At 34.4% G+C, this 26,060-nt stretch overlaps 2 protein-coding genes across 4 annotated transcripts in view; one reads left to right on the top strand and one right to left on the bottom strand.

Annotated features, from left to right (window-relative positions):
• Positions 1-5,816, top strand: part of LOC148864478 (cyclic nucleotide-gated ion channel 1-like) — a 35,360-nt gene extending 29,544 nt beyond the window's left edge. For both annotated transcript variants that reach the window (XM_088978140.1, XM_088978141.1), the window contains 2 exons: positions 73-309; positions 4,912-5,816. In XM_088978140.1, the coding sequence (XP_088834266.1) occupies positions 73-309; positions 4,912-5,613 (939 nt within the window). In that variant the 3' untranslated portion in view covers positions 5,614-5,816. The remainder of the gene's footprint in view (positions 1-72; positions 310-4,911) is intronic.
• A 6,368-nt stretch (positions 5,817-12,184) lies between these two features.
• Positions 12,185-24,682, bottom strand: LOC148864477 (pyruvate kinase family protein). Of its 2 annotated transcripts, XR_016110701.1 has the most exons (6): positions 24,548-24,682; positions 18,790-18,881; positions 17,569-17,999; positions 14,721-16,373; positions 14,159-14,369; positions 12,185-12,595 (listed from the first exon to the last, which is right to left on the bottom strand). XR_016110701.1 is itself a non-coding variant. In XM_088980802.1 (5 exons), the coding sequence occupies exons 2-5, from the start codon at positions 18,844-18,846 to the stop codon at positions 12,460-12,462; spliced, it is 2,277 nt and encodes a 758-aa protein (XP_088836928.1). In that variant the 5' UTR covers positions 18,847-18,881; positions 24,548-24,682; the 3' UTR covers positions 12,185-12,459. The 2 variants fall into 2 exon arrangements, 1 of the variants encoding a protein (XP_088836928.1); XM_088980802.1 differs by lacking the exon at positions 14,159-14,369.
• Between the last annotated feature and the right edge of the window lie 1,378 nt (positions 24,683-26,060).

The raw sequence follows: 26,060 nt of genomic DNA, 5'->3' as shown, positions 1-26,060 counted from the left end.
CCAAATGTTGTGTTTCACTCTTTTTATATATATTAACTAAAAAGCTGTTCATTATTTCTCATTCTGTTACAGACATATCTACAGTCCTCCACTGTTAGATTAGAAGAGATGAGAGTTAAGAGACGAGATGCAGAGCAGTGGATGTCCCACCGGTTGCTCCCTGAGAATCTGAGGGAGCGGATCAGGCGGTATGACCAGTATAAATGGCAAGAAACAAGAGGTGTTGATGAAGAGAATTTGCTCCATAGCCTTCCTAAAGACCTTAGAAGGGACATAAAGCGGCACCTCTGCTTGTCTCTACTCATGAGAGTGAGTACTTACCGCCTTAAATACTTCTTTACACCTTATTCTATCTGTTTTTAAAATGGGACAAATCCCTAACTTTCTTGGAGTTCCGATGAGCTTAAAGGTAGGATTAATCTTGGTCTGATAAGAATTTTGAGGGCTTCAGCTTGTCTCAACTGTCCTGCCCATATCTAGCTGCAATGTTGAATCTATGGGACTAAATGCACTAGTACCACAGGCCCACACCCTAGGTTTATAAAAAAGGAATGGGGAATATTGTGTAATATTTTGATTTATTGCAAATAATGTTTTACTTATAAAAATTTAGCACTTGAACAATTCAAGGCCATACACTCAGCCTTGTTCAGATAAATGAGCTGGGAGCCTGAGACTTCTTTATGAAGAATAATGAAAAAAATATTAAATAAAAGGAAATAAATGTAAAAGAAAAGAAAAAAAAAAAAAAATATATATATATATATATAGAGAGAGAGAGAGAGAGAGAGAGAGAGAGAGAGAGAGAGAGAAGGTATGAAGTGTGAGGCCTCTCTTACATTGTTTTTAATATCTTAACTTTATAAAAAATGAACAACATACCCCTCAATCATATACCTTTTACTGTTTACTCAATTACATATATATTTCAACACGCTCTCCCTCAAGTGAGTATAGATATTACTCATGCCTAACTTGCTGAGACTATTGTCCAATTTGGACTTTAGAAGTTATTTGGTCAATATTAATTGTAAATTAGACTTAACAAATATAAGACAAACTTCACTACAGAGATACTCTCTCATATGAAATAGTGATCAACTTCGATGTGCTTCATTTGATAATATGCTCTATGGGGTTTTGTGCTGTATTGAATGCAACTGTCCAAATGCAACATAAATGATTTCTCATATGCAATAATGAGTTCTTCAAGCAATGAACACAACCAAAGAAAGGACTTGAAAGAACTCATTATTTATTATTATTATTATTATTTATAGTAAAAGAAAAAAATTATTAAAGGACTCATTATTGCATATTGGAAGTTGCTTATGTTGTATGCAAAAATGAGTTGAGCTCATTTTGTTGTATTATGCAATAACCCACTACTAATCCTACTAAAACTAACTTATTGTAAAGGCACCAGAAAGTACTAAAAATAGTAAATCGCAATTTTAATATAAACAGTAATTATGGGAGTTTCTATAGATAGTAAGTCCAAAGTTGCTATATTTTGCTAGGAAGTCATAAGTTCAAAGTCACTACAAGTAATACTTTCAATTTTTACCAATAATAGTAAATATCTAAAAGACTTAAACCCTAGCCTTAAGACACTAACAAACCATAAATAAATCTGAAAAGACTGAAATACTAAAACTCGAAACTCTCAAAACACTCAAAATTTGTGAAATTGCCATTGGATGATGATTGATGAATTGGGAGAAAACTGATTTCTTTCTCCATGGGTTCTTTCATTGCTTCCCTGCCTGCATCATGCCCTTAGAGAATACATAGAATTGATGCTACCAAACCAGAACCAGCCAGATTAATAAGTCATTACAGATGATGACCAAGAGGACATGAAGAGAGAAAGCCAAACCTAACACAGCAGGGCAGTATGCCTGTCAATTGTCCTGGTTGACTCAAATGATCTTAACGTTTCTGACCCTATTGTATGGTCTGGATCCACATTGAGTCCTGATTATAATTGGGTTTAGCTGTTCAAATATAATTAAACCTAGACTGATTATGTATCTATGTATGTGTATAACATTTTAATTTAATTTATATAATCACTAAATTTAGTTCTACATCTGTATGTGGCAGATCCTAAAAATAGTCTAATCAATTCCATAGATCATTAGACCTAGAACTTATGCTTGTAATGTTGGTTTACCTGTAATAGCAACGAATCAGATGCCTAAAGTTGTTGATAAGCCTGAATGATAATAGGGCCATTCTGGGTCTAAATAAGACTCTATAGGGTCTAGTCGTGTTTATGTGTATTTATTTCTGGGTAGGGACCAGGTCTGCACAGACCTTAACATGGAGGCTATTTGTATGGGTCTTATTACTTTACTGAGTTCTCCCCCCCCCCTCTCTCTCCCCTCTCCTGTGGGCACCACCCATTTTTCATTTCTTTTTCATTTTTTTCCTTTTCTTTCTTCCTCTTTCTTCTCTCCCCACAATGTTCCCTCCCTAATCTTTGCCTCTCATTTCCTCTTTCTCTCCCTCAATTTCCCCCCTTCCATCTAGGTTGTGGCTCCCATTTTCTCTCCCTCTTTCTTTTCCCCTGCCCCCTCTTTCTTCTGGGAAGTCCTAACATCTCTCTCACCTTTCAAGGTCCATCACAAAAACTCAAAATCATGACTTTCAAAGCAAGATTCATTATTCAAAAACGACTCTCAAGTCTTAACAGGTTCATGATTCTTCCTTTCAAGATATGAATAACCTCTGTGACTCTTTCAATAATTCTCTCATTCTCAACAAAACTCTCCACAGAACTTTTTTGTTTCGTTCTCACATCAACACCACTACTCAACAACTCTTATTACAATCCAAAATGGGGCAAGCAACTTCTGCAATCGACCTTTGGCTCCACAACAGGGCTCTTGCAGCCCACCTTCAATTACCCACTGATGCGGACATCATGTGCAAGACAGAAACCCTCCATTGACGTAGGCAGCAGCTCATCCCCAAATAACAGGGAAGACCTAAATCCATCTGATTTAGTGGTTTCATTTATTTCATTTCATTCTATTATATAATTTGAAATTAACAACTTTTTTGTTAAACATATTCCCTTCATTAGTTTGAAATAAGATCCAGTTAAGTGATTTGCATACTACCAGTATCAGACTTGTTCTTATTATTTTTGACTTATCGTTTGTATTTTCTGTATTGTATATTTGCAGACTTATAAATCTTTAACCTATTACCGATTGGCTTAATTTTAGAATTCTGGTTTATCACCTATCATAGCAAATTTGACTTCTCATTCATATTAGTCTCATTCTATTTTAATACCAATATTTCTATTTTCCTTTCTTGGTTTTGTATGTACACTGTATCTCCATTTTGTAATTTAGTTGTAGCTCCCATCTCTGTTAGTAACTGGTTTGTGGTGCTTCTTAATTAATTACTACTGGTGCCACAACTCATCTAAGCTGCTTGAACCATCTCAAACTTGCTGTTTGTGCTCTTAATTCTCTGGTTGCTTTCACAGATTTTATCAGTTATTTCTTAACCTTTTGTTCATCTTTTTGAGTTGCCCTCTATCATCTCTATTTGCAATATACTTTTGTGGTCTAACAAAGATTTAGCCATTGTTTTACCTTTTCTTTGGTTCCTTTGCTGCTTAGTTATTTTCTTTAGATATTTATGATTTGTGTGATTTCAATTACATAGTTGAATTTAGTCCCACTAAATGGTTAAACAACTTTAGTTCTCATGCGTGAAGAGACAGCAACTTGCTGTGCTCTAGGGGTGATCATTCTTGGCCCATACCAGTCTGGGTCTCATCAATCCCGCAAAATTCCGGCTGGGCTTGGGCCCGATACTTCAAACCTGGCCTGGCTTGCAATATATAATATCCATAATATTTGTATATGTTAGTATATTATATATAGTAAACTAAAGATACTTAATATTATATATTATATCAATATTATAGATATGAAAATATGTTTTGTTTTATATTAAGTATTAAATATTTTATATAAAAATTTTATCATATTACATATGACACTTGTCAACATATGTCAACAGACGAGTCAATAAATGAGTCAACTCAAATATGAGAGTTGTCCTCATTAGTGTCATAGGCAATGCCTCCATTTTCCTTTCCCAAGCAATGTATCATACATTTATAGGCTAGGCCATTACCCTTGCCCTACTGTGTTACTTTTGTTGGATAAAGTCCAAGCAAGTCAAACATCACGCTTAAAGAGGTAAACATGATTGGGAACATACAAGGAAATAAATCACAAGCCAAACTTAACGGCGCAAGAATTATCAAAGCCTAATTGCCTAATGAGGAATTGACATCCTTGTGTTGAACCAGAGTTTGAAGTCTTGGTCCTTGGATCAACAGTCAAGATCAGAATCGTCTCTTGATCAGCATTCAGCACCAGTAACTGGAAAGCCATCATGACATCTGGTTTCTCGGTAACATCAACTGGAAAGCCTTCATGACATTTTCTGTTTTTATTTACCCAGACTAGGGATTCTACACAAGCATCTTTACTTCTTGCTCTTCATTCTTTTATGATTTTCTAATTCTTTTTGTTCTTTGTGCACACAGGTTTTATTACCTGTTTCTTAATACTACAATGCTCGTAAAACTTTTGTAAATGTTATTCAATTCTCTTAATTTAGTTTCAATGCAAATCACATCATCAATACTCGTCAGAAAATGAGAAAGAAAGAAAGAAAAATAGGGACTAGAAATGAAGCTAAGAAACTAGTATTTGAAGAAAGCTTAAAACAGACAAAAGACCTTATTGGTAAGCTAGGCATAAAAGATGGCTAAGTTGATTATATGAACCTGCAAGGATAATGGAGAGAAAAGCAAAGGTGTAAGTCATATAGATGCATATGTATTATCGTAACCTCTTCTTTTTTTTTTTTTAGGTTCCAATGTTTAAAAAAATGGATGAGCAATTACTGGATGCAATGTGCGATCGCCTCAAGCCAGTGCTTTATACAGAAGAAAGCTATATTGTTCGTGAAGGTGACCCGGTTGATGAGATGCTTTTCATTATGCGTGGCAAGCTATTAAGTGTAACCACCAATGGTGGAAGAACTGGCTTCTTCAACTCTGATTATCTCAAGGCTGGCGACTTCTGTGGAGAAGAGCTGCTCACGTGGGCTTTGGATCCCCACTCCTCATCCAATCTCCCCATCTCAACCAGAACTGTGCGAACCATTACAGAGGTAGAAGCCTTTGCCTTGAAGGCAGATGACTTGAAGTTTGTAGCCTCCCAGTTCCGACGTCTCCACAGCAAGCAGCTCCGGCACACTTTCAGGCTCTATTCACAGCAATGGAGGACATGGGCGGCCTGTTTCATACAAGCAGCTTGGCGCCGGTACTGTAGGAAAAAAATAGAAGGGTCTCTACGTGAGGAGGAGGATAGGCTGCAGGATGCATTAGCTAAGGGGGGTGGGAGCTCACCAAGCCTTGGAGCCACCATATATGCCTCACGGTTTGCTGCTAATGCATTACGGGCTTTAAGACGCAATGGTGCACGCAAAGCTAGGTTGCCAGAAAGAGTACCGCAAATGCTGCTTCAGAAGCCAGCAGAGCCTGATTTTTCTGCTGAAGATATTAGTTAATATCTTTGTAACGATCTATGCTTTGCGTTCCCTGTAAAGGGTCATGAAAATTGGGACCCTACTTCACGTGTTGGGACAATCATGATCTCATATCCACTAAATCAAGCCATTGTATATAGTAATTGTATAAGCAATCTCCTATCCCCGTCTATATAAATGGTCAAGGTTATGCAGAGCAATATTGAATATTTTCTATTTCATTATGTTCATTTTGTTATTTTGTGTTCCTTTGCCAATTTTCCTTGGGGAGGGAAAATTGGACGGTCAAGTAAGATGTGATACGAATGAATTAAGTTATCCGGTATTAAATGATTTTTGTCCTCCTGAAACTATGAACCTTGACATCCCTGAGTCATTTGTTTTTCTTTGCTGGGAATGGGAGTCTAGTCATTTTTCAATGCTTCAATTATGGCAAGAGAGGTTAGGGGAGCAAGTTTGGGGCCACCTGGTTATTATCAGTCATTGAGAGTAATAAATTAGTAATACCACTAGATATCAGGGTGTTGAGCAGATCTGGAATTCTTATTAAAACGCCCGAAAGGTCAGAAAAACCTTTCCACCTAGTTTGGAAAACTGGTTCAAGGTTATCAGACTGAAATTTGGAGGAATCTTAAAATTGCAAAAAACATTTTTGGTGCCTCTGATCTCATTGTTACAAGGTAATGAAACTGAAAGTTGGGATGATCTACTTCTACATGCTTTTTTTTTTGGTAAGCCTAGGAGTGCAGGAGATGGGCTTAGAACTTCTACATGTTAGTATGTGTATGAGGACTACTGGCTGATGCACCGGTAGGGCGTATCGGCCTGTCGGTGCTTTTTTTTTTTTAGTTTTACTTTTCATTTTGAAATCAATTCGGAGGGGCCGATTTAAGGCCCAGCTACTCTGGACCAGTGGCTGTCCCCGATACAACCCCTGTAGGGGCGTATCGGGAAGCCACCGGCATGATTTTTATCGGCTAATATGGGTCATTACGTATCGATACTTTGAACCTTGTCTCCAATAATCTATGTACATAAAAATCCTGATTGATGCTGCAATAATAGACTGCAAATGATGTTACTTACCTTTCTCCTGCTGGCAATTCTGTTCTGGTACTGGATATACATATTGCAGGGGGCATGTGATATCTTGTTCTTTTGAGCAATTCATGACAAATTTATATTGCAAGAAAGAAATTGGGGCAATCTGTCAAATTGATTTGTTGTTTCCCTAAGCTGCAGATCAAAATATTGTGCCTTGTGATTTCAGTTTTCCAAAGTTGCAGCTTAAACTTCCACGGCTAAACTAATATGTTAACCGGGTATAATGTTAGTTTGGGTTGACCTCTTCATGGGCTGGGCTTCGGGCTCGGGCCATGAATATTTTACATTGCTTTGGGCTGGGCCCATTCAAAATTTTGGCAAAAGCTCAATCCGAACCCAGCCCATGAATAGGTCTAGTTTTGGATATGCAAAGGGTTATTTTGGCGGGGCTGCCAATTGTACTGCATTGGTCTATTTGTAAGTAAATAATGGGATCAAAATAATAACTAATGGTGGCTCAATATTAGTAGGTTCTCTGGTTGGTTGTAGCGGAGATTGGGCTCCATTTCTTTGCAATTCACGGTGTAAATGCATAAGAGTACAAATAAGTTGAGTGTAAGCCCTGGTTTATTTCTTTATTTATTTTACAAATTTGACTTTTGTTTGTTTTAACTTTTAACTGATGCTGGCTCAATTAATAAGATCTTTGTGGAGATTGGGCTTCATTTGTTTGCAATTTTCCCTGGTGTAAATGTATTTGCAATGCATTTGCGGTTCAGTTTTGCATTTTTTTTGGTAAAAATTTTGCATCCATTTTCTTGTAACTACAATTTACACCATGTATATTCAAGATTTGTACTCTGTCCAGTGCAAATTTTGAATCTGCTCAGTTTGGAAGGAGTATAAATACAAATACAAATATGTAGAGTGTAAAACCTTGTATTTTGTATGTATTTGTACTGTACACATTTGTATTTGTATTCTTTTCAAACTGAGCCTAAAAATTGATGCAACATTTGCACTGGTTTTCTTAATTCTTTTTCATATGAAGTGAAGACCACATCAATTGTTTCCAACCTTATTCCTCCCTATTCCCAAACAAATAGTGTTCAGCCAGACTCCATTCTCTTTCATATAAAGTGGGGATCACATCATCTTTTTATTTTACTTGTTAAAATAAACAAAAGTCAAATTTGCAAAAAAAAAAAATGTAAACTGCAAATGCATTTACACCAGTATAAATACAAACATGTACAAATGGGCTGAGTGTAAATTCTGGTTTATTTTTTCAAATTTGACTTTTATTTGTTTTAAAAAGTGAAATGATGTGACCTCCACTTTATATGAAAGAGAATGGAGTCTGGCTGAACACTATCTATTTGGAAATAGAGAAGAATAGGGTAGGAAACAATTGATGTGTTCTTCACTTTATATGGAAGAGAATTAAGAAAATCAGTGCAAAACTTGCATCAATTTTTTAGATTCAAAATTTGCATTGTACAGAAAGTGCAAATCTTGCATCATGTAATGGTGCAAATCGTAGTTACGAAAAACGGATGCAAAACTTTTTACCCCCCAAAAAAAAAAAAAAACCCAAAACTGAACCGGATGCCAAATTTGTATAGGTTCAGGTTTGTATTGCAAATAAAAATATTGCCTTAGGGCCAAATGGCCCAAATCCCACTGCCAACACGGTTGGGAGGGATTCTGGGTAATGAGAACTGGCTGCCCCTTTTGTGAAGTCCCCGAAGACCAAAAAAATATCAATTTAATAAATAAAATTTAATACCGATGCACCCCTATTTGATCCAAATAAGATATAAATAGATATTGACTCTCTTAAAACGGTGGCTCGAACCAGATCCCAATATAATGATTATTTGATTTGCCACCCCCACTCCCAAGTCCGACAGATTTTGAATTGAATTAAGGTTGAATTGGTGTTAATTGAATCAACCTCAGATGCTGGTGAGCCCAACAGTGACTCATATAGAACGTTATACGACTATTCCAATTTCGATAGGTGTAGGATCCGACTGGATAATCCAACTTGATCCAATATGAATACATTGCATATACGAATATTTTGGACCGTTTTGAAGTAATCTAATTCAATGTTTGGACCGTCCAATCTGTTGGTCAATTGACACCTGCAATCTTCTCTTTTATTAATGGATCGGATATTGGTTCAGTCCTACCCAATTCAATATGGATGGACTAGGTCCAATCCAATCCAATAAATACCTTGGACCATCAAATTGGACTGGTCCAATTCAATGTCTTATTGGTCCACCCAAATTGATTTTGATTTGGACAGGTCCAATCTAAAACCGGTCTATTGACACCCCTAGATGGGATCAAACACATACTTTGAATCAACCACAAATCAGTAAATAATCAGATCCCAACCAACCAGACAACCATCACTTAATATCTAACTAGTGGGATGTTAAACTAAAGATAAACAATAGAAACATGTAAGGGTATACAATTGTTTTATATAATCATAGTTTTCAAGACACCAAGGCGAGGCTAGGCGTCAGAGGGATGCCTTGTCGCCTAGTTGCCTAGGTGATGGATTTTTTTATATAGAAAACATAGATCCTAGGGTAGTTCCTTAGGTATCACAGCATTTAACAATGTTTGTATTGATAAAATCCTAACAAATAAGAAAATAATAAAAACAAATTAGGTGAGGCGAGCCTCACAAGGCGCCTTATCACCTAGGCGTTGCCTTGAAACTATGTATATAATAATTAATAATCATTTATATTTTATATACTATTTTTAATAATTTTTTTATAATACAAAAATAACAATTAATTTTAGATAGAATTGTTTATCAAACTTAGGGATGACAAATTTCCCCATTTCCCTGATCCCAGTGAGGATCTGCCCCGAATGGAGTAGGGATGGGCATGGTTTTCCACCGCAGGGATGAAGATGGGAAAATTTTCGTCCTCGTTGGCGGGGACGAGGAGAGCACTCCCTGCCCTACGAGGACCCTGATCCTCGCTAATATACATGTATATATACACACGTTTATATATTTATAAAAATATAGTTGAATACGTTTGAGTCTTTTCTAATAGGATTGTAAAATTTAAAATTTTTATTTATATTTTTTAAATAAAATAAAAAACAAAAATGTAATAGTTGACATTATAAAGAATCAGGTCGATTTGATTGCCCAAACAACCTACAACTGAACCGAACCAACCCATGAACAATAGTTTAATCTCCAATACTTATTATAGCGAAAATACACAATAAATTTAAAAAGATAAATAACAGTAGTTTAAACTCTAATAATTATTAAAAATTTTCTATTAAATAAAAAAAAATAGATTTATACATAATTATCAAATATATATTTATCACAAAAATAATAAATAATTAATGGAATACAATAAATATTAATGTTAGTATGTATAAATATATAATAAATATAGATTAAGTTTTTAAAATTATTATTAATAAACAATAATTTTTTTGAAAGTTATTTTCTAGAATTATTAATTGGTATAAATGAAATTAGTTATTTACAATATTATTTATTTATTGAAATAATATCATTATTTAAAATTTAAAATATTAATTACTTCTTGAATTTAATAATCCATAAAATTTTAGTGCTATTAGTACATAATTTTGTTATTTTAACTATTTAAAATCCAGTTATGTTAAATATTTTTTATTTAAAATATTTAGTTATTTAACTAAATATTTAAAATCTTAATCTATTTATTATAATTGAAAGTTATTCAGTACCTATTTAAAATATATTATTAATTGATTTTAAATATTAATTTTAATAGTTTTTCATTTAAGATATTTAGTTAATAAAATATTTAAATAATATTTTATTTTTAGTGTTAGATTTTTATTATTTGAATAATCCAAAAAATCATTTGTTTGTACATAAATTTGTAAAAATGCATAATAATTAATGACATGAATATTATTAAATAAATTTTAATTATTTTTTGTCTTTTTAATAAATATGTTAAAGTTATTATATAATTTTGTTAGAATATTTAAATAATTTTTAAATTTTTTAATTCAAACATTCTTTTGATAGATGTAGATAAAAAGTAGGGGGGGGGGAGATAAATTAGGACAAAAACTCTCTACTAAATTAGAGATAACTTGGGGGAAAGTTGGGGATGGTGGGAGAGGTTGTTAAGAAGAAATTTTAGGATATTAGATTATTTAAGTTATTGAAACGTGTGTGAGAGAGAGAGAGATTTTAGGATGATTTTTTTTTGGAAAAGTATAGTTTCTAATTGATAGTTTCAAAAATAATATAGATTAAAAAAAATTCTAGACTTACCTTATTTTCAAGTAAGTAAGTTCATTTATATGTAAGGTCTCAAGGATCAATGTGGCCTTATATACAAACTTCGATACAGGCCCAACTTCGATAATCAACCGCACGTTCATTTATATGTAAGGTTTCAAGGATCAATGTAGCCTTATATACAAACTTTAAGCTCAGTTTGGAAGGAGTACAAATACAAATATGTAGAGTGCAAAACCTTTTATTTTGTATGTATTTATACTATACATATTTGTATTTATACTTTTTCCGAGCCTTAGTAAATGTAATAGAGACTTAGTAAATGTATTTATATTTGTATTTATACTATGATCACTGGATTGACATGAGTGGGTTACTGCCCCGTTACGAGTAGACCTGGCAAAAAGTTGACCCAACCTGCAAACCCGACCCGATCGACCCAAAAAAGCAGGGTTAGGGTCCCATATTTAACTACTCAAATGTGAAAATGACCTGATCCAAAAAGAACTGGGTTGAGTTGGATCATGGGTCAACCCATTGACCCGACTGTCAAGTCTAATTGGGATGATTTATGCATTGTTAGAAGTTTCCACTCTTCAAATTTTTCTATTTAGTCTCCACTTTTTATTGTTTACTCTTTAAATTGTTAAATGTTCAAGTTTTTTATTTTATATTTGGAATTTTATGGTTAATTCTTTTAATTTTGACATTTTTCATTTAATTTCTTTATTTTTTAAATTTCAATTATTTTTTAGGATGACCCGAATTGACCCATGGGTCAATCCTAACCCAAACATTTAGGGTTAAGGTATAGCATTTGACAGCCCAACCCGAAATACCTTGACCCAACCCGAATCCGACACACCCAACCCAATTCCCAGGTCTACTTACGAGTCGGTTCAAATGGTATACGATGAGCAAGAGAGTCAGTCTCGTAACAGTAAATAAGTAGAGATGCTCAAGGGAGGGCTGAAGGCACCCCGCCAAGACAACCGTAATAACTGCTGTTCGAATCTTGTTGCAGGTGTCATTTCCCACCCCCTCAACACAAAAAAAGAAAAGTAAAACAGGAAAAAAAAGACATCTTCCTCCCTGGCTTATGAGAACAGTAAGCACCCCAGTTCTCACTGAGGCCCGCAGATCTATTCAGAAACCTAGAAAACTACGACATTTGGAAACATAATCACTAAACAATGTGTAAATGCATTAGCAAAGGATGGTCAAGATAACAGGAAACTAACAAGGAAATTGAATAGGAACCCACTTTTTGTGTTAAGCATTCATTGATTGATGATACAGATCTTTTTTTTTTTTTTTTGGGGGGGGGGGTACTAATTGATGATACAGTTATGAAAAGAAGAAATGAATCTTTAATAAAGTGAAAAGAAAAATATATACAGAACCTGAAATATCATCCAAATCAGGTTTAAGTATCCTACATATTGTAGTTGGACTAGAAAAATTCCATTTCCATACCTATGTATTAAAGGAAACAGATATGACACATCCAAGCAAAGGACTTGCTACAAGAGGCGGCTGGACAGCACAAGAGGCTTCAGCTCAGCATTCACTTTACGGGAGCTGCTGTTCAAGATAGAATCCAATGTTGAAACAGCTTTGGAGATATACTTCCCTTTGTTCAACATAATGCAACTTGCCCTGCCAATTAAATCCAGAACTGAGTAGTCATGTTTGGATCTTTTATTGCACATAAGTCTAATATGTACTAAAAAAACTGACAGATCCATCCTACTTTAGGGAGGTTAGGACCGGCATTGCCAGATAAAAGATCAAAACTAGTAATGTTTCCAAAAAAGATAGAGTATCTCTTTTGAAGTCCATTTTGGACCAAGCAGAGTTCTGAGAATATTTCTTCAGCTTTCAAAAGAGAGACATCCTTATATTCTTGGGGGATAACTGGATAATCATGATCCCACCCTAACCTTCATCTTTGTGTTATTGGGGGATAGCAAGGTTTAAGATTAGAAATATAAAGCAACAACATTAATCATCCTTTGGACAGGAACATATTAATTGACACTAGCAGAAAATATAGCAAGACTACAAGGCTCTAGAAGGCAAAGCCTGAAATGAGGAAGCTAGATGGGAAGGTGCTAAAAGCATAAACATCAAAATACTTAAAAAGCATATCGAGAGTAATGACTAAATTTTATATGTAGTACTGTATATATCAAGACTAATCCAGTATTAGAATTTCAACCGATGAATATATGAATGCAGTTAAAAATTTTCCGTATGGTATTGGCTGAAACCATGTTCTGAACACTTTGACATTTAATCAAAGTAAAAAAGGATTAAACAACATATTAAAATAGAAAATATAGAGAAAAAATCAGTGTATAAAATAGAGATGTTCAAAGTCTACAAACAAGAACTAGCCTCTCTTTTGTACTAGATGACATCAGGGGCTGCAGCAAAATTTCTTGTCAATATTCTAAAGAATTCAAGCAACCACACTTAGAAAATTCCATGGGCCTTTTACATTAGAAGTTGTTGCTAGTTATAGGATTCTGAGGTCTCTGCCATTTGTGTGCCCTTTCCCTGCCTTTGCACTCGAGGCATACATCTAGCAAGTGCAAGCCTTAGGCCTTACTGTCCATGCCAGAGGCTATAATTTAATGCATTTTTGTAGAAAACTGATCAACTAATCAATGCCCCTTTTTGTACAACTCCATGCCCTACTCTTTCAGTCATCCACAGGCACCCTCATTCTTCAAAAGGGAAATGCAATTTCTGAGCTAGGGAAATACAGAGGCAATACTTGGAATTGAGAAATTAATTATCAGAGGGTATAATTTTAGGCAACTCATTTGTGACCCCTTAAAATGTAAAGAGTCTCAGACAGAATGATAAAGACCAATTTTCATTATTGCAAATATCAAGAATTATGAGACGGGATTCATAGAAGGATATTTTAAGAGAAGAGAATGATATTGCTTTAATAATATCATGAAATTGGTTTCACAATTATCCATTAGGGGTGATCATGAGCCAGGATGCACTTCGGGCCTATGTCATTAAATAAATAGAATATTATATGCGTCATTTTACAATATTTATCTATATATTAGATCTATTATATATATATATATATATATATATATATATATGCGTGTGTGTGTGTGTGCGTGTGTGTGTGTACGTGTGTGTGTGTGTGTACGTGTGTGTGATATATAAATATATTGCAGACTGGATAGTTACCCTCCATCAGTTAAGTCCATTTTGTATCATCTGCTTTGTTCCACCTAAGCAACCTGCAATTGAATATTTTCCGCTCTACTACGTGCTATCTGAGGCCATATCTTCTGTTATGAGCTACCATAGTTTATCATCTTATTTTCCTTCTACCAACACATGTTTAAGCATATCATAGACCATGCATCTGGAACATTATCTCAGCCCAGACGGGTCCCTAACAAAACATTTCAGACATATGTTGTAAGATGCACTTGTAAGCGGTACATGGAAAAATATACTTGAGCATTTCTTATATTTAAACATGAACATAATTGAGCATAGGTGGGACCAACATTATTGAGCAAAATTGATGGAGGTTGAAGATCCTAGAATAAGGGCAACAGTGAAAATTGGAAGCCATTATAATGGTTTTAAACATTAAATGCAAACATAATGGAGGATATATCTCCAGATATGATGGAAAAGAGAGAATGTTCATAATAGCCATTGCAAGTCCAACATTCTTCCAAGCACAACAAAATCAACTTGAAGAATTAAAAAGAAAAATGCTAGTTTTTCCACTTACTTCTTCCCATTAGCAACATCTGTGATCTCGGCCCTAGTAGGAAGACCTGATTTGACAAGTGACTCCAGAACCTGGGTTGCCCAGATAACAGGTATGTGCGCAGCATTACAAATAGACAGAATCTCTTCCTGGATATCTGCAAGCCTTTCCCATCCACACTCCACTGCAAGATCTCCTCTAGCAATCATAACTCCCACAGGATTTGGAGCCTGCATTGCCTGAAGTAGCAGCAGAGGCAACTTCTCAAAACCGCCTTTGGTCTCAATCTTTAGCACAATCCCAATGTTAGAAAGGTTCCGCTTCTCCAGTTCTTGGCAAATAACCACAACATCACGGATGTCTCGGATGAATGAGATTCCCACCATATCAGCATGAGCAGCAATAAATTCAAGATCAACAAGATCCTTTGAAGTGAGGCCTTCAAATTGAATATTGCTCTCAGGAATGTTGATTGATTTTCCTGCACCGAGTTTAGAACCCCTAATACCTGCATGAGTGATTGATACTAAAATCTCTGAAATACTAGTTCCCTGTATTACACCCCAAATCTTTCCATCATCAAATGCAATGGGATCTCCAGGTTTGACTGAATCAAATAGATGGCCAGAAGAACAAGTAATCTGTGGGACATCATCTGCAGACTTATCTGAAACATCTTTTGCAGTTAAGGATGAATCTCGAGATATAATTAGCAAGTCTCCAATTCTCAATCTGACAAACTGTTCTACAGCAGGTACATCCACTACTTGGCCAACAGAAACCCTGCCCTTCTTCCCCTTCTTATACAATTCTGTTCCTGACTCCACATAAGCAGTATTTGAACACTCAGCACTACAACCTATACCAGTAAAAACATGACTTTTTTGAGAAATCTTTAGCATTCTCCGTTTTCCTCTAGCATCACGGAACCGTAGAACATTACCAACTTCAAGCCCATTGAGAAATTCTTGGTCATCTATATGCAGAACTGCATTTATAGAAAGGTGAGAAGGAGGTGGTCCAGATCCTTTGTAAGATAACCAAACTTGGGCAGGGAAAGTTACATTTCCACTGGCATCCTTCGCAGGTGATATTTTCATCACACATGGACCAACCTTCATGGGACCTGTGCGGAGTTTTGGTCCAGCCAACTCCATGAGAATACGACATGGCTTCTCTAGCATCTGGGAGCTTCTCTTTACCCTTCTAATAATCTCACTCCAAACACCTGGGTCTCCATGTGCACAGTTGATTCGGAAGATGGTGGCTCCTTCCTTGAGAAGATCAGCTATAAGTGTTTCACTCTCAGTAGCTTCCTCACCAACTGTTACCATAATATGGGTAGTTCTGCCATCTCGAAGTGAACCCAACAAAGATTCTCTATGACACAACGCCTTCTTTCTCATTGTTGTAATGGTGAAATCGGCCTTTTTATGTCTGTCTGAACTTCCCATATCATAAATACCATCTCCTATATTCCCTTTGCTGCTCAAAGAATTAGATTTAAGGTTTTCCAGTATTTGGATACTAGCAGTAATACTTGCAAGAACATTTGGATTGATAGTTTCCAAATTTAAAAGACCAACTGAACAAAGGTCATCTTTGAGTTGCTCCACGTCAAGGCATTTTAATGCCAGATAATGCATTAAGTTTGTTACACTCACCAGGTAGTTTCTGCCAAGACAAGCCAACTGTAAATTAATAAGAGTATAACGAAATTAATAAATACATACATATACATACGAGTATGTATATGCATGTATCATAGTTGTCAAGGCGTCGCCTAGGCAACTAGGCAGCCTTGGCTGGGCACCTTGCCCAAACACCTTGACTTTTAGCAACTAGGCGCCCGCCTAGGCGACAAAAATGACAAGGCGGACACCTTTTATAATATCATTTATATTGCTGTATCTTATTAATGTATGTGTTAATACATTTTATTATATGCTATTTATATCAATTATACTTTGTTTTAATGTTTTACTATTGAAATTCAAAAGATCAAAGGGTTTTGAGAAGAGAAAAAGAAAGAAAGAAAAGAAAGAGGAAAGAAAGAATAGAATAATAAAGTTGCTTTTTTCTATTCTCTCTCTAATTAAATAAAACAGAAATTCCATCCTTGTTTTTTTTTTCTATTTTACTTTCCATCTTGAATATTTATCATATAAAGTTAATAAACTTCTTTAGTTGCTAATTAATATGAATTTGCTCTATTAAAGACTTAATATAGTAGTACTATTTTTGAAAATAATGAAATTAATATATGTAAAAGATTTTTATCTTTTAGATGTGATGATTTGCCACATTTTTTGAGGAAATTTAATGTTCTTAATAAAGAGAATTGCTATTTTTTCAATTAACATACATGCTAAATGGTATATAAAACTAGGAAACTAGCCAAAAGTCAGTTTTTTATATTATAAAACTTTTATCGCCTAGGCGACTAGGCGCCCCAGTGTCGCCCAGAATCGCCTAGACGCCTTGAAAACTATGGCATGGATGTATGTGTAACATAGTGTATGAACTCATATAGATGTGGCAAAAAACTTGGTTTCATCTGGCCAAGAGCCTTGCATTTTGAGGTAAAATTGAATAGTTACTGGTGTCAAGAAGAGCCGCAGAAGATGGGATGCCTCTTGCATAAATAATAGACTAGGACTCACATTGATATAAACTCTTCTAGCATTCAATTACTGGTGCTAGAGCCATATGTATAGTAGAGGAAAGATTTTTTTTTTCCTTTTCATTTTTTTAATGGTAAAGAGTTCACTATTACAATGATAAGGGCCATTTATTTGCATAACTTATGGGAAAAAATGCTATCCATGACATGAACTATCTATAGGATGGTCAAGATCAACGGCAGTACCTGTGACATAATTTAAGCCAACAAGCATTCCATTGTTCCATTGCTAGTACATGCAAGTGAAGAGCCTTTAACTTGTCAAGAAGGTTCCCTTGGTTCACTGGATTCTCAGCACATTCAGGAAGATTCATTTCTGACTCTATGGTAGATGCCACAGTTTCCAAATTTGGATCCTTGGGGATCTGAATACTTCCAGATTCCAATGAGAATATCTTTCGGGTTTCTCCATTGTTCTGAGGTTTCACACTGCTTCTTTCTGGTTCATCTTTTCCATTTAGAGTCGCAGAAACTATTAGCCTTGGAGTAAGGTACCTTTTTTGGTTTGCTAGTAATGGACTGAAATAATACCCATAGTCTGAACTCTTCAAGTAAAATCTACACATTGGGTATAAGAACTTGCGATTATGAGATGTAAAATCGGAGGCATTCGATCCCTGAATGGGGAAAAAGTGAAAAACAATGGAAGATAAAGTTAGAAACAGAAGAGATAGATATAGAAATGAACAACAACCAGATTCTTTATACCCCCTGGAGAAAAAGAAATTGGCCTACGACATAAATCTATCATTAGCATGTGAGAATTGGAAGGACTCATCCTACATGCACACAATAGATGTTACATGCATCATTGGTCAAGAATAGTATAACATGCTATCCTACAAATCTAATCTCCACCTCTTTTCTTGACAGTTGACATTATTCTAAACCATGCAAACCAATGTCAAGTAGTAAACTGTATAGGGTGTAGAATCCTCCTACAAGGAGGATATTTCTGTTCAGGTTTCTTTGCGAGCCAGGGACCAATTATCCAGGTTTTGACGCAAATACTCAATTATTAATGGTTAAAGGGAATATGATGCAGTCCACCCAATGAAGTTTTATTGTTTGGATAAATAGAATAATGTGGATATTGACTTGCTGCGCTGCTGACCATCTAGCCAATCATACTATGTTTGACATGGAGTTATGACACCACGATCATTGATAGTGAGAAGTGACATGCTATATTTTCTCAATAATTGAAACAAATTAGTAAACATCATTTAAATCATCATCATCATCATCAATGCCTTATCCCAACTATATGAGGTCGGCTAGTAAACATTATTTAAACAAAAACTAAAAATATATGAGCTCTAAAACTATAACATATTCATTCCATATACAATTTATGGGACAAAAGAAGACCAAATACACAGTTGGGAGTGTTGATAAAAAAGTTACATGACTTTGAGGTGAGCACTGGCTAGTAGTAGAATGAACTGAAAGCGCGTGCAACATTATCTAAAGGTTGGCGTCCAGCATTAAGTTGACACCTGCGAAATTTGAAAGATAGCATGCTTATTTGAAAATGTAGAACATAATGAACAGGAAGTTTTAAACTAACAACTAATTATGGTACCTAGATACAGATATGACATGGACATGGCTATGGAGATAAGACTCCAATCTCCATTTCCTAAAATCCTGGATACAGACAAGGGTATCCCATATAATATGCTTATGCCATGCATTTATATCTAGTTTTTGAAGTTAAACATCTTATTTCTGAAGACTTATGTCTTACCAAATTTAATTTTCTAACATGTGCAGATTTTTTATGGTATAATTTCTTGAAACATATCATTTTACACATTTTCTAAGTATTAATGCAATATAGTACATCTAGAAGTATCCATGTAGTATCCAATATTGTATCTGACACCAGTATACTTGGCATGTACAGGTAGGGGTGTGAGTCAAGCTGGTTAAGGAAAGATTAAGGCCAAACCTAGCCCAACCCAAAGTTATTAACCCTCAACCCGATCCAACCTGAAGTTGACTTCAGGTTGGGCTGGGCGAAACCCAACCTTCCTCCCATTCTCTTAAAAGTCTCATAAAATTTCTCAAATTTACTTAGTCTTCGACCAAAAGACCTCGACTCAACTTTCATGACTATATGCTGACTATATTTTCTATTTTTATTTGTTTTATTGCTATCACTATCATTGGTTCTTTTACTACAAAAGTTAAAAAAAAAAAAAAAAACATTTCAAATGATTAGAGTCTATTATAAATTCTGATAGATCTCCTATTAAAAATATAAAATCATGAAATCAGCAATAATAAAATATAAAATTATGGAATGAAAGTCACTAATGGCAACTAATAAGATCAAACCAATAATTTGATACATCATCCATTGGTCACAATAACAAATATGGGAAAGAAAATTAGAAGAAAACAAAACATACAAAATGGACAAGCACCTGCAAATAAATGAAAAAAAAAAAAAAAACATATAAATCCATATCCATATGGGCATATATGGCTATGAATTAAGATGAATGAATTACGATAGCATGCAGCAAGACTATAATACATACAATTGGGTTGGGTTGGGTTGCCCAAGGGGTGGTCAACTCTAACCCAACTCCAAGTGAATGCAGGTTGGTAAAAGTCAACCCTAATCCTAACCAAATTGTCAACCCGACCCAACCCAACAGCCTTTTTCAGATTGGATTAGGGTTGGGTTCAGGCTAACCTGGTTCAAGTTGCAGCCCTATGTAGTATGTACAGGTATCCGGGTATCATAGACAACTAGTCAACATGAAAAAATTGGAAAAAAAAAAAGAACAAAAGCATGAAATGATTATATGCTGACATGGTTTTCTGACTGCTCCACCTAAGATTGGGGATCGTATTTTTGAAAGAAAAAACTATGCAAGCAACATTACTATTGTTTTGATGCAAGAATTCTCACCTTTCTAGATTGGGATTGTGGAGAGACAATGACACTTTATGAACAGGCTTGGCCCTATATTGTGGTAATCCTCTAAGAAATATAAAGTGGTTTGAAACTCAATGCAAAATGTGGATGCAGTACCATATTAAATATCATGAATATAATTGGACGAATTTTTCTACCCAAGAAAAAAAAAGAACATAATTGGATGAATGGGTTTTCCTGCTTATCTACCCATGTATGACCATTAGACGCATTAGGAGAGGACAGGAATTTGCAAAAAGTTTGGCCATTGTGAAAAAATCCTAGTTGGCATTTAGCTGCATTAAAGACTCAACAAGGATAATAAGTCAAGTTGCTAGTTGTTTATCTGGGGGAAGTAGAAGAAGATCCTGATCAATGTGCTATTAAGGGTGCAATGAGCAAAGCTTTGTGCATCTACACTTCGGCTTGTGAACTAACACTTCAGGCTCATTTAGCCAACCTCAGCCTTGGATCATATTATTTTATGTGGTATTTTGATATTAGGACCATTGAAGCACAAGCATAGAGCGCATGTTTTGAGAATTGACTAGTATCAGTGCTTTAAAAAGTGTACAAGGCTTATACCTTGTAATTTGATGTTAGCTGTTCATTATTCTAATTAAGTCCAACCTGAATATAGAGGTTACTAAACTCGGTTGTATACTCCAATATCATATTCCTTTGCCTTAGAGAATGGAATTTAATTCCACAGTATAACCAACTGGGAGAAATTGCTTTTACATCTTAGTTTCCATTTGTTCTCAAGTGCTGTTTTTTGGCTTCTCTTAATAAGATTGTCACTCCTCAACTCTCTTCCACCATTGAAATGCAAGTCCCTTCCAAATTCAGCCAACGCCTTCCTCTCTTCCACCATTTGCTTCCCACCAAAATAATTCTAAATGCTGGTTTCTCAATCCAAGTAGTCCTCCAAATGCATTTTCCTATGAAAATCAACCACCTCAATTTTAATTCAAAATCTATTCAAGGCCTTTCTTCAAGGCCACCATGCCCCATTTTTTCTCTGTTTTCATCATAGTGGAAGAGGTTTTCTTCTTCTTCTTTGTATTTATCTTCAAGACTGCCTTTCAAACATAGTTTTCAAGGCACCAAGGCAAGGCTAGGCAACAGGGGAGCACCTTGTCACCTAGGCGCCCACCTAGTCAATGTGTTTTTTTAAGTAAAAAACATATATACTAGGGTAGTTCCCTAGGTTCCATAACCATATTTCCTTAAATAATTATCCATAATTTTCATAGGAAAAGTATAACCTTCATGTTTTTTTTATATGATAAGTATAACCTTAAGTTAAAGTACATAAAATCAACAATATTTGTAAGAAAAAGAAGGAAAAGAAAATTCGAAAAATGTGGGGGCTGAACCCTTATTTTGTTATAGGAAAAGAAGAAGAAAATACAGCATTTAGCAATGTTTGTGTTGATTAAACCCTAACAAATAAGAAAATAATAAAAGGAAATTAGAATATAAACACACAAAATGAATATTTTAGTTTAATAATGTCCAATTTATAATTATAATCTCAAAAAATTAAGAATATAAAAGTATTTTAGCATAATGTACAAAACTACTTAGTAATTAGGCAAGGCGAGCCTCCAAGGGCACCTTGTTGCCTAGGTGCCCGCCTAGGCATCACCTTGACAACTATGCTTCCTATATGTTTAAAGTTTCAAGTCAGGCTTCTGAAATCTCCATATGCACCTAGCCGCTGCCTTGACAACTATGCTTCCAATATGTTTAAAGTTTCAAGTCAGGCTCCTGAAATCTCCATATGCGCCTAAGCGTTGCCTTGACAACTATGCTTCCAATATGTTTAAAGTTTCAAGTCAGGCTCCTGAAATCTCCATATGCGCCTAGGCATTGCCTTGACAATAATGCTTCCAATATGTTTACAAGTTTCAAGTCAGGCTTCTGAAATCTCCATATGGGCCTCTTTGCACTTGCATAAACACAATGCTTGAGCATCCATGACAAATCTTCAATCATGTGCCTCATATTTAACAAGCAATGGTATAGATCTAGTTCCTTAGGCTCTAATACCGAAAATGGTGCAGCAACAAGAGAAAAACAAATCAAACCACCAAGTTAAGTGTTGGATTCAGTCCCAAATGTGTGTGGATGTGCACATGTCTGTGGGAGGAATTCAGTAGAGTGGGAGAATATAGTGTTTAGGCTTCTTCACTAGTACTAGCAGAAGAAAGAGTTTTCTTTCTTAAGAATATGCCTAGAGTTCAACCTTATATATTCAAACCCTACTAACAATAAATCCTAAACACCAATTTCTATTAATCTGGACCATCAAAATAAAACAACTTACTCATCCAAAAATACCGATAGCTTACATAACTACTTAAAAATTCAATGGACTCTTGAGCACTCAAATGGCTTTCTTTTAAACTGAACTACTAATGACTAAAGTACCATGCATAAAAGGCAATCTACAGAGCCAGTAAGAAGTGATCTGCTACAAGTTGAAGGGTCTAGAAGTAGGGCTGCAACTTGATCTGGGTTAGCCTGAACTGAGCCCAAAAAGGTAGAGTTGGGTTGAAGTTCGGGTTAGGGTTAGATTGAGGCCTTGACCATCCCGAACCCAAACCCGACTTAACTTCATATTTGTATTTATAAATAATATATAAAAATGCACTTATGCATGTAAGTACTTGTGTATTTATGTATTCACTATTCACGCATGTATGTATATGCAACCATCCATTGTATTTATGTATATATGCATTTATATATTTATACATGTATGCATATAAATTGAGTGTCAACAATTTTTTCTAGAACATGATAACCATGTTAATGCTAAAATTGAATTAACATGAACCCTTAGGGTCTGATAAATAAGAATATTTGGCAAAAGAAAGTAGAGAAGTCAGGCCAACCTGAGATTAACCCAAAGCCAACCTGGTCATAACCCAACCCAAAGTTTTAGGGTGGGTTAGGGTTAGGGTTAGGGTTGGGAGTTCAACAACTCGGGTTCAGATAGGGTTGACCTCAACCCAACCTAAACCGGCCCAACTTGCACCCATATCTAGAAGAACTAGGTCCAGACCAAAAACGACATGGGTTGAAGTCGTAATAAATTATTTAATGCCCATTGTTAACAATGGATATAACATTGAACAGCGCGCAATGGGCGGGATTTATGTAGCTGATCCCACATAGTTGGGGTAAGACTTAGTTGAATTGAGTTGATGACCAAAAGTAACCCTAAAAAACAACAAACATACAAATCACTAAAAACAAAGATTTTGCATGATCAAATTGGTCCTCCTGCATCACTCCTACTTTGCATCCTCATACATGAATGACCACAAGCAAGAATTAAAAAGTTTTATATAATGGATAATATTAAGACAAAGTACATATATTGATAAAAAAAAAAGTAAAAATGACCTCATCTGACAAGGGAATAGATGCTCGTCTCTAAAGCATTCTAAAATATGATTCCTCACCGACTTAAATCAACACTGTTTGTTTGGTGCCTCTACACCACCAAGAGAAAGAAAGAAGAACGAAAGAAGAAGAAGGACAGGAAAAAAGAAAGCTTTACATGGAAAGAATGAGAAATATATTTTTCGTGTTCTTGTAATCTGTGGCTAGACAAACGATCCGACCTAGTAATATATTAAAACATTGGTTTTTGAAATTAGTTTCGGAAAAGTTAAACTTTCAAGTTCATATACTTTCAAATTTTCCCTTAAATAGCGAGGACAAGCACACTGCATGCCAACACCCAGATAAGATACTAATACTTGCTCCTGTTTCTCATTAGAGATTCTGGTATTGTTGTTGAAGCGGCGGAGCTAAATAATTGAAAACTTATCTTTGAGTAGCTGTTTTCAACTTTTCAACCATGACGCCTCTGATCAATAGCTCATATCAAAGCATCATCGGAGAGAAACGCGTAAAATTTTCGAATTATGTAAATTCTGTATAAATCCAATTTGCGAACAAATTCTAAGAAAACAAACAAAGGAATAAAAGATGTACGAAAAAATCGATCTCATTATGCTTCAAAACATTCCAAAATATCTGAACCCAATTGATTGAAATGAAAAGGCACATCATGCAGCGAGCGCAACAAGATAATTACAGTAAAAATAAATTAGTTAAAAAATCGGATGTTACTTTATTTCCAAATTTACAGAGAAAGAAAACATGAAAATGAAAGCGAAATAGAGAAGAAGTGATCGCAACATGCGCGTATACCTTGTTGATGTTTGGTTGGAACTTATTAGAACACGACCTTTTCGACTTCCGAATTACGATCTCCTTCAGTCTGTTCTTTGGCGAACGAACCCTGTTAAAGGGAGAATCAGAGAAAGGGGCTTTATATAAGGGGTGTGTGGAGAGCGCGTGCCTCATTTTCCTTTTGCAACACGTGGCGAACTCAGAATCAACGCAACACCGCTAGCCGAATATGTGAGCAGTAGACTCCAGTAGCAGCAAAGTTGCCCTTATGAGCCAATTAGCTATTGGTCATAAAAAACTAGGCCTGTTATCGGGTCGATTGGGTTCGGTTTCAGTTAATTTTACCAATAGAATCAAATTTAACGGGTTAATTTTAATAACAATCAAAATCGAATATCGGATGATGATATTTTTTACCAAAGCTATCGTTTCTTACGGATCACACACTTTTCAATAAAAATACAGGATTCATTATGTAAAAAGTTAATTAATAATTAATAAAAAATTAATTAATTAAGAATATTAGATAGAAATTGATTATTAACAAGGATTAAAGTATCAGTATCGAGTATCATATTGGACAGTTTGGATAGGAATACGCTTGAAAAACGCATGAATATGGATAAAAAATATGAAAAATGCTTGAATACGCTAAGGAAATGCATATAATTTCAATAATTATATTAATAACTTCAAGTTTAATGTCAAAATAACTATAAAGATCGTATAAATACATAAGAATTGTATATTTTAATGATATATCTGAATAAATATATTATTATTGATATAATGTGATGCATAGATATTATACAATTTTATTGATAATGCATCAATTTTTAGTTTTATTAAAATCCAAAGCACAAAAAAATACGCAACCATATATTTGAATTATTATATCAATTATTTCTATTTTACTATTTTCAATTTTTAACATCAACAAAAAAATCAACTAAAAATTAATTTACAAATGTTCAATAAATAATACTTTCACTTTTGTAAACAATAAATATGTTTATATAAACTGTAAATGAAAATTTGAAGATGCATATCATATGAAAATTCATAAATTTTAATTACTAAAATAATTATTCATTATTCATATTTTTATTTTTATGAATTTTTAAAATAAAGACTTAATTTTTATTTAAATGTAGATTAGTGGATTTGATAGATTCAATTTATATTATATTCTCAAATATTTTATAAACAATATATTATCTTTGTAATAATAAATACATTGTTATTTAATGCAAATAAAAATATTAATTAATAATTTATAAAATAATTATTGTAATTTATCAAGTCTACATAAATAACTCTAAGTATTAAAATAATTATTCTATTAATAATATTTTTATTTGTATAAATTTATTAAATTTTAAAATCATTTATATATATATATATATATATATATATATATATATATATATATATGTGTGTGTGTGTGTGTGTGTGTGGATTTGATAAATTATTTATTTTGTTGGTTTATAAAATAATAATTTTGAATATTATTCTTGTTAATTTATACTTG

Source organism: Nelumbo lutea, chromosome 3 (assembly GCF_056320005.1).
Source record: "Nelumbo lutea isolate HS-2025 chromosome 3, American lotus-T2T, whole genome shotgun sequence".
In the NCBI taxonomy this organism is placed as follows: domain Eukaryota; kingdom Viridiplantae; phylum Streptophyta; class Magnoliopsida; order Proteales; family Nelumbonaceae; genus Nelumbo; species Nelumbo lutea.
The sequence above is the reverse complement of the archived record's forward strand: the minus strand, read 5'-3'. Positions and strand labels throughout refer to the sequence as shown.

Excerpts from the sequence above, each read along its gene's own strand:
- LOC148864477 (XM_088980802.1), bottom strand. The coding sequence starts at position 18,846 with ATGTTGCACGCGCTTTCAGTTCATTCTACTACTAGCCAGTGCTCACCT. Across the intron at positions 16,374-17,568 it reads TGGCTTAAATTATGTCACAG|AAACTACCTGGTGAGTGTAA; the intron begins GTACTGCCGTTG and ends TTGTCTTGGCAG. Across the intron at positions 12,596-14,720 it reads GATGTTGCTAATGGGAAGAA|GGCAAGTTGCATTATGTTGA; the intron begins GTAAGTGGAAAA and ends TTTAATTGGCAG.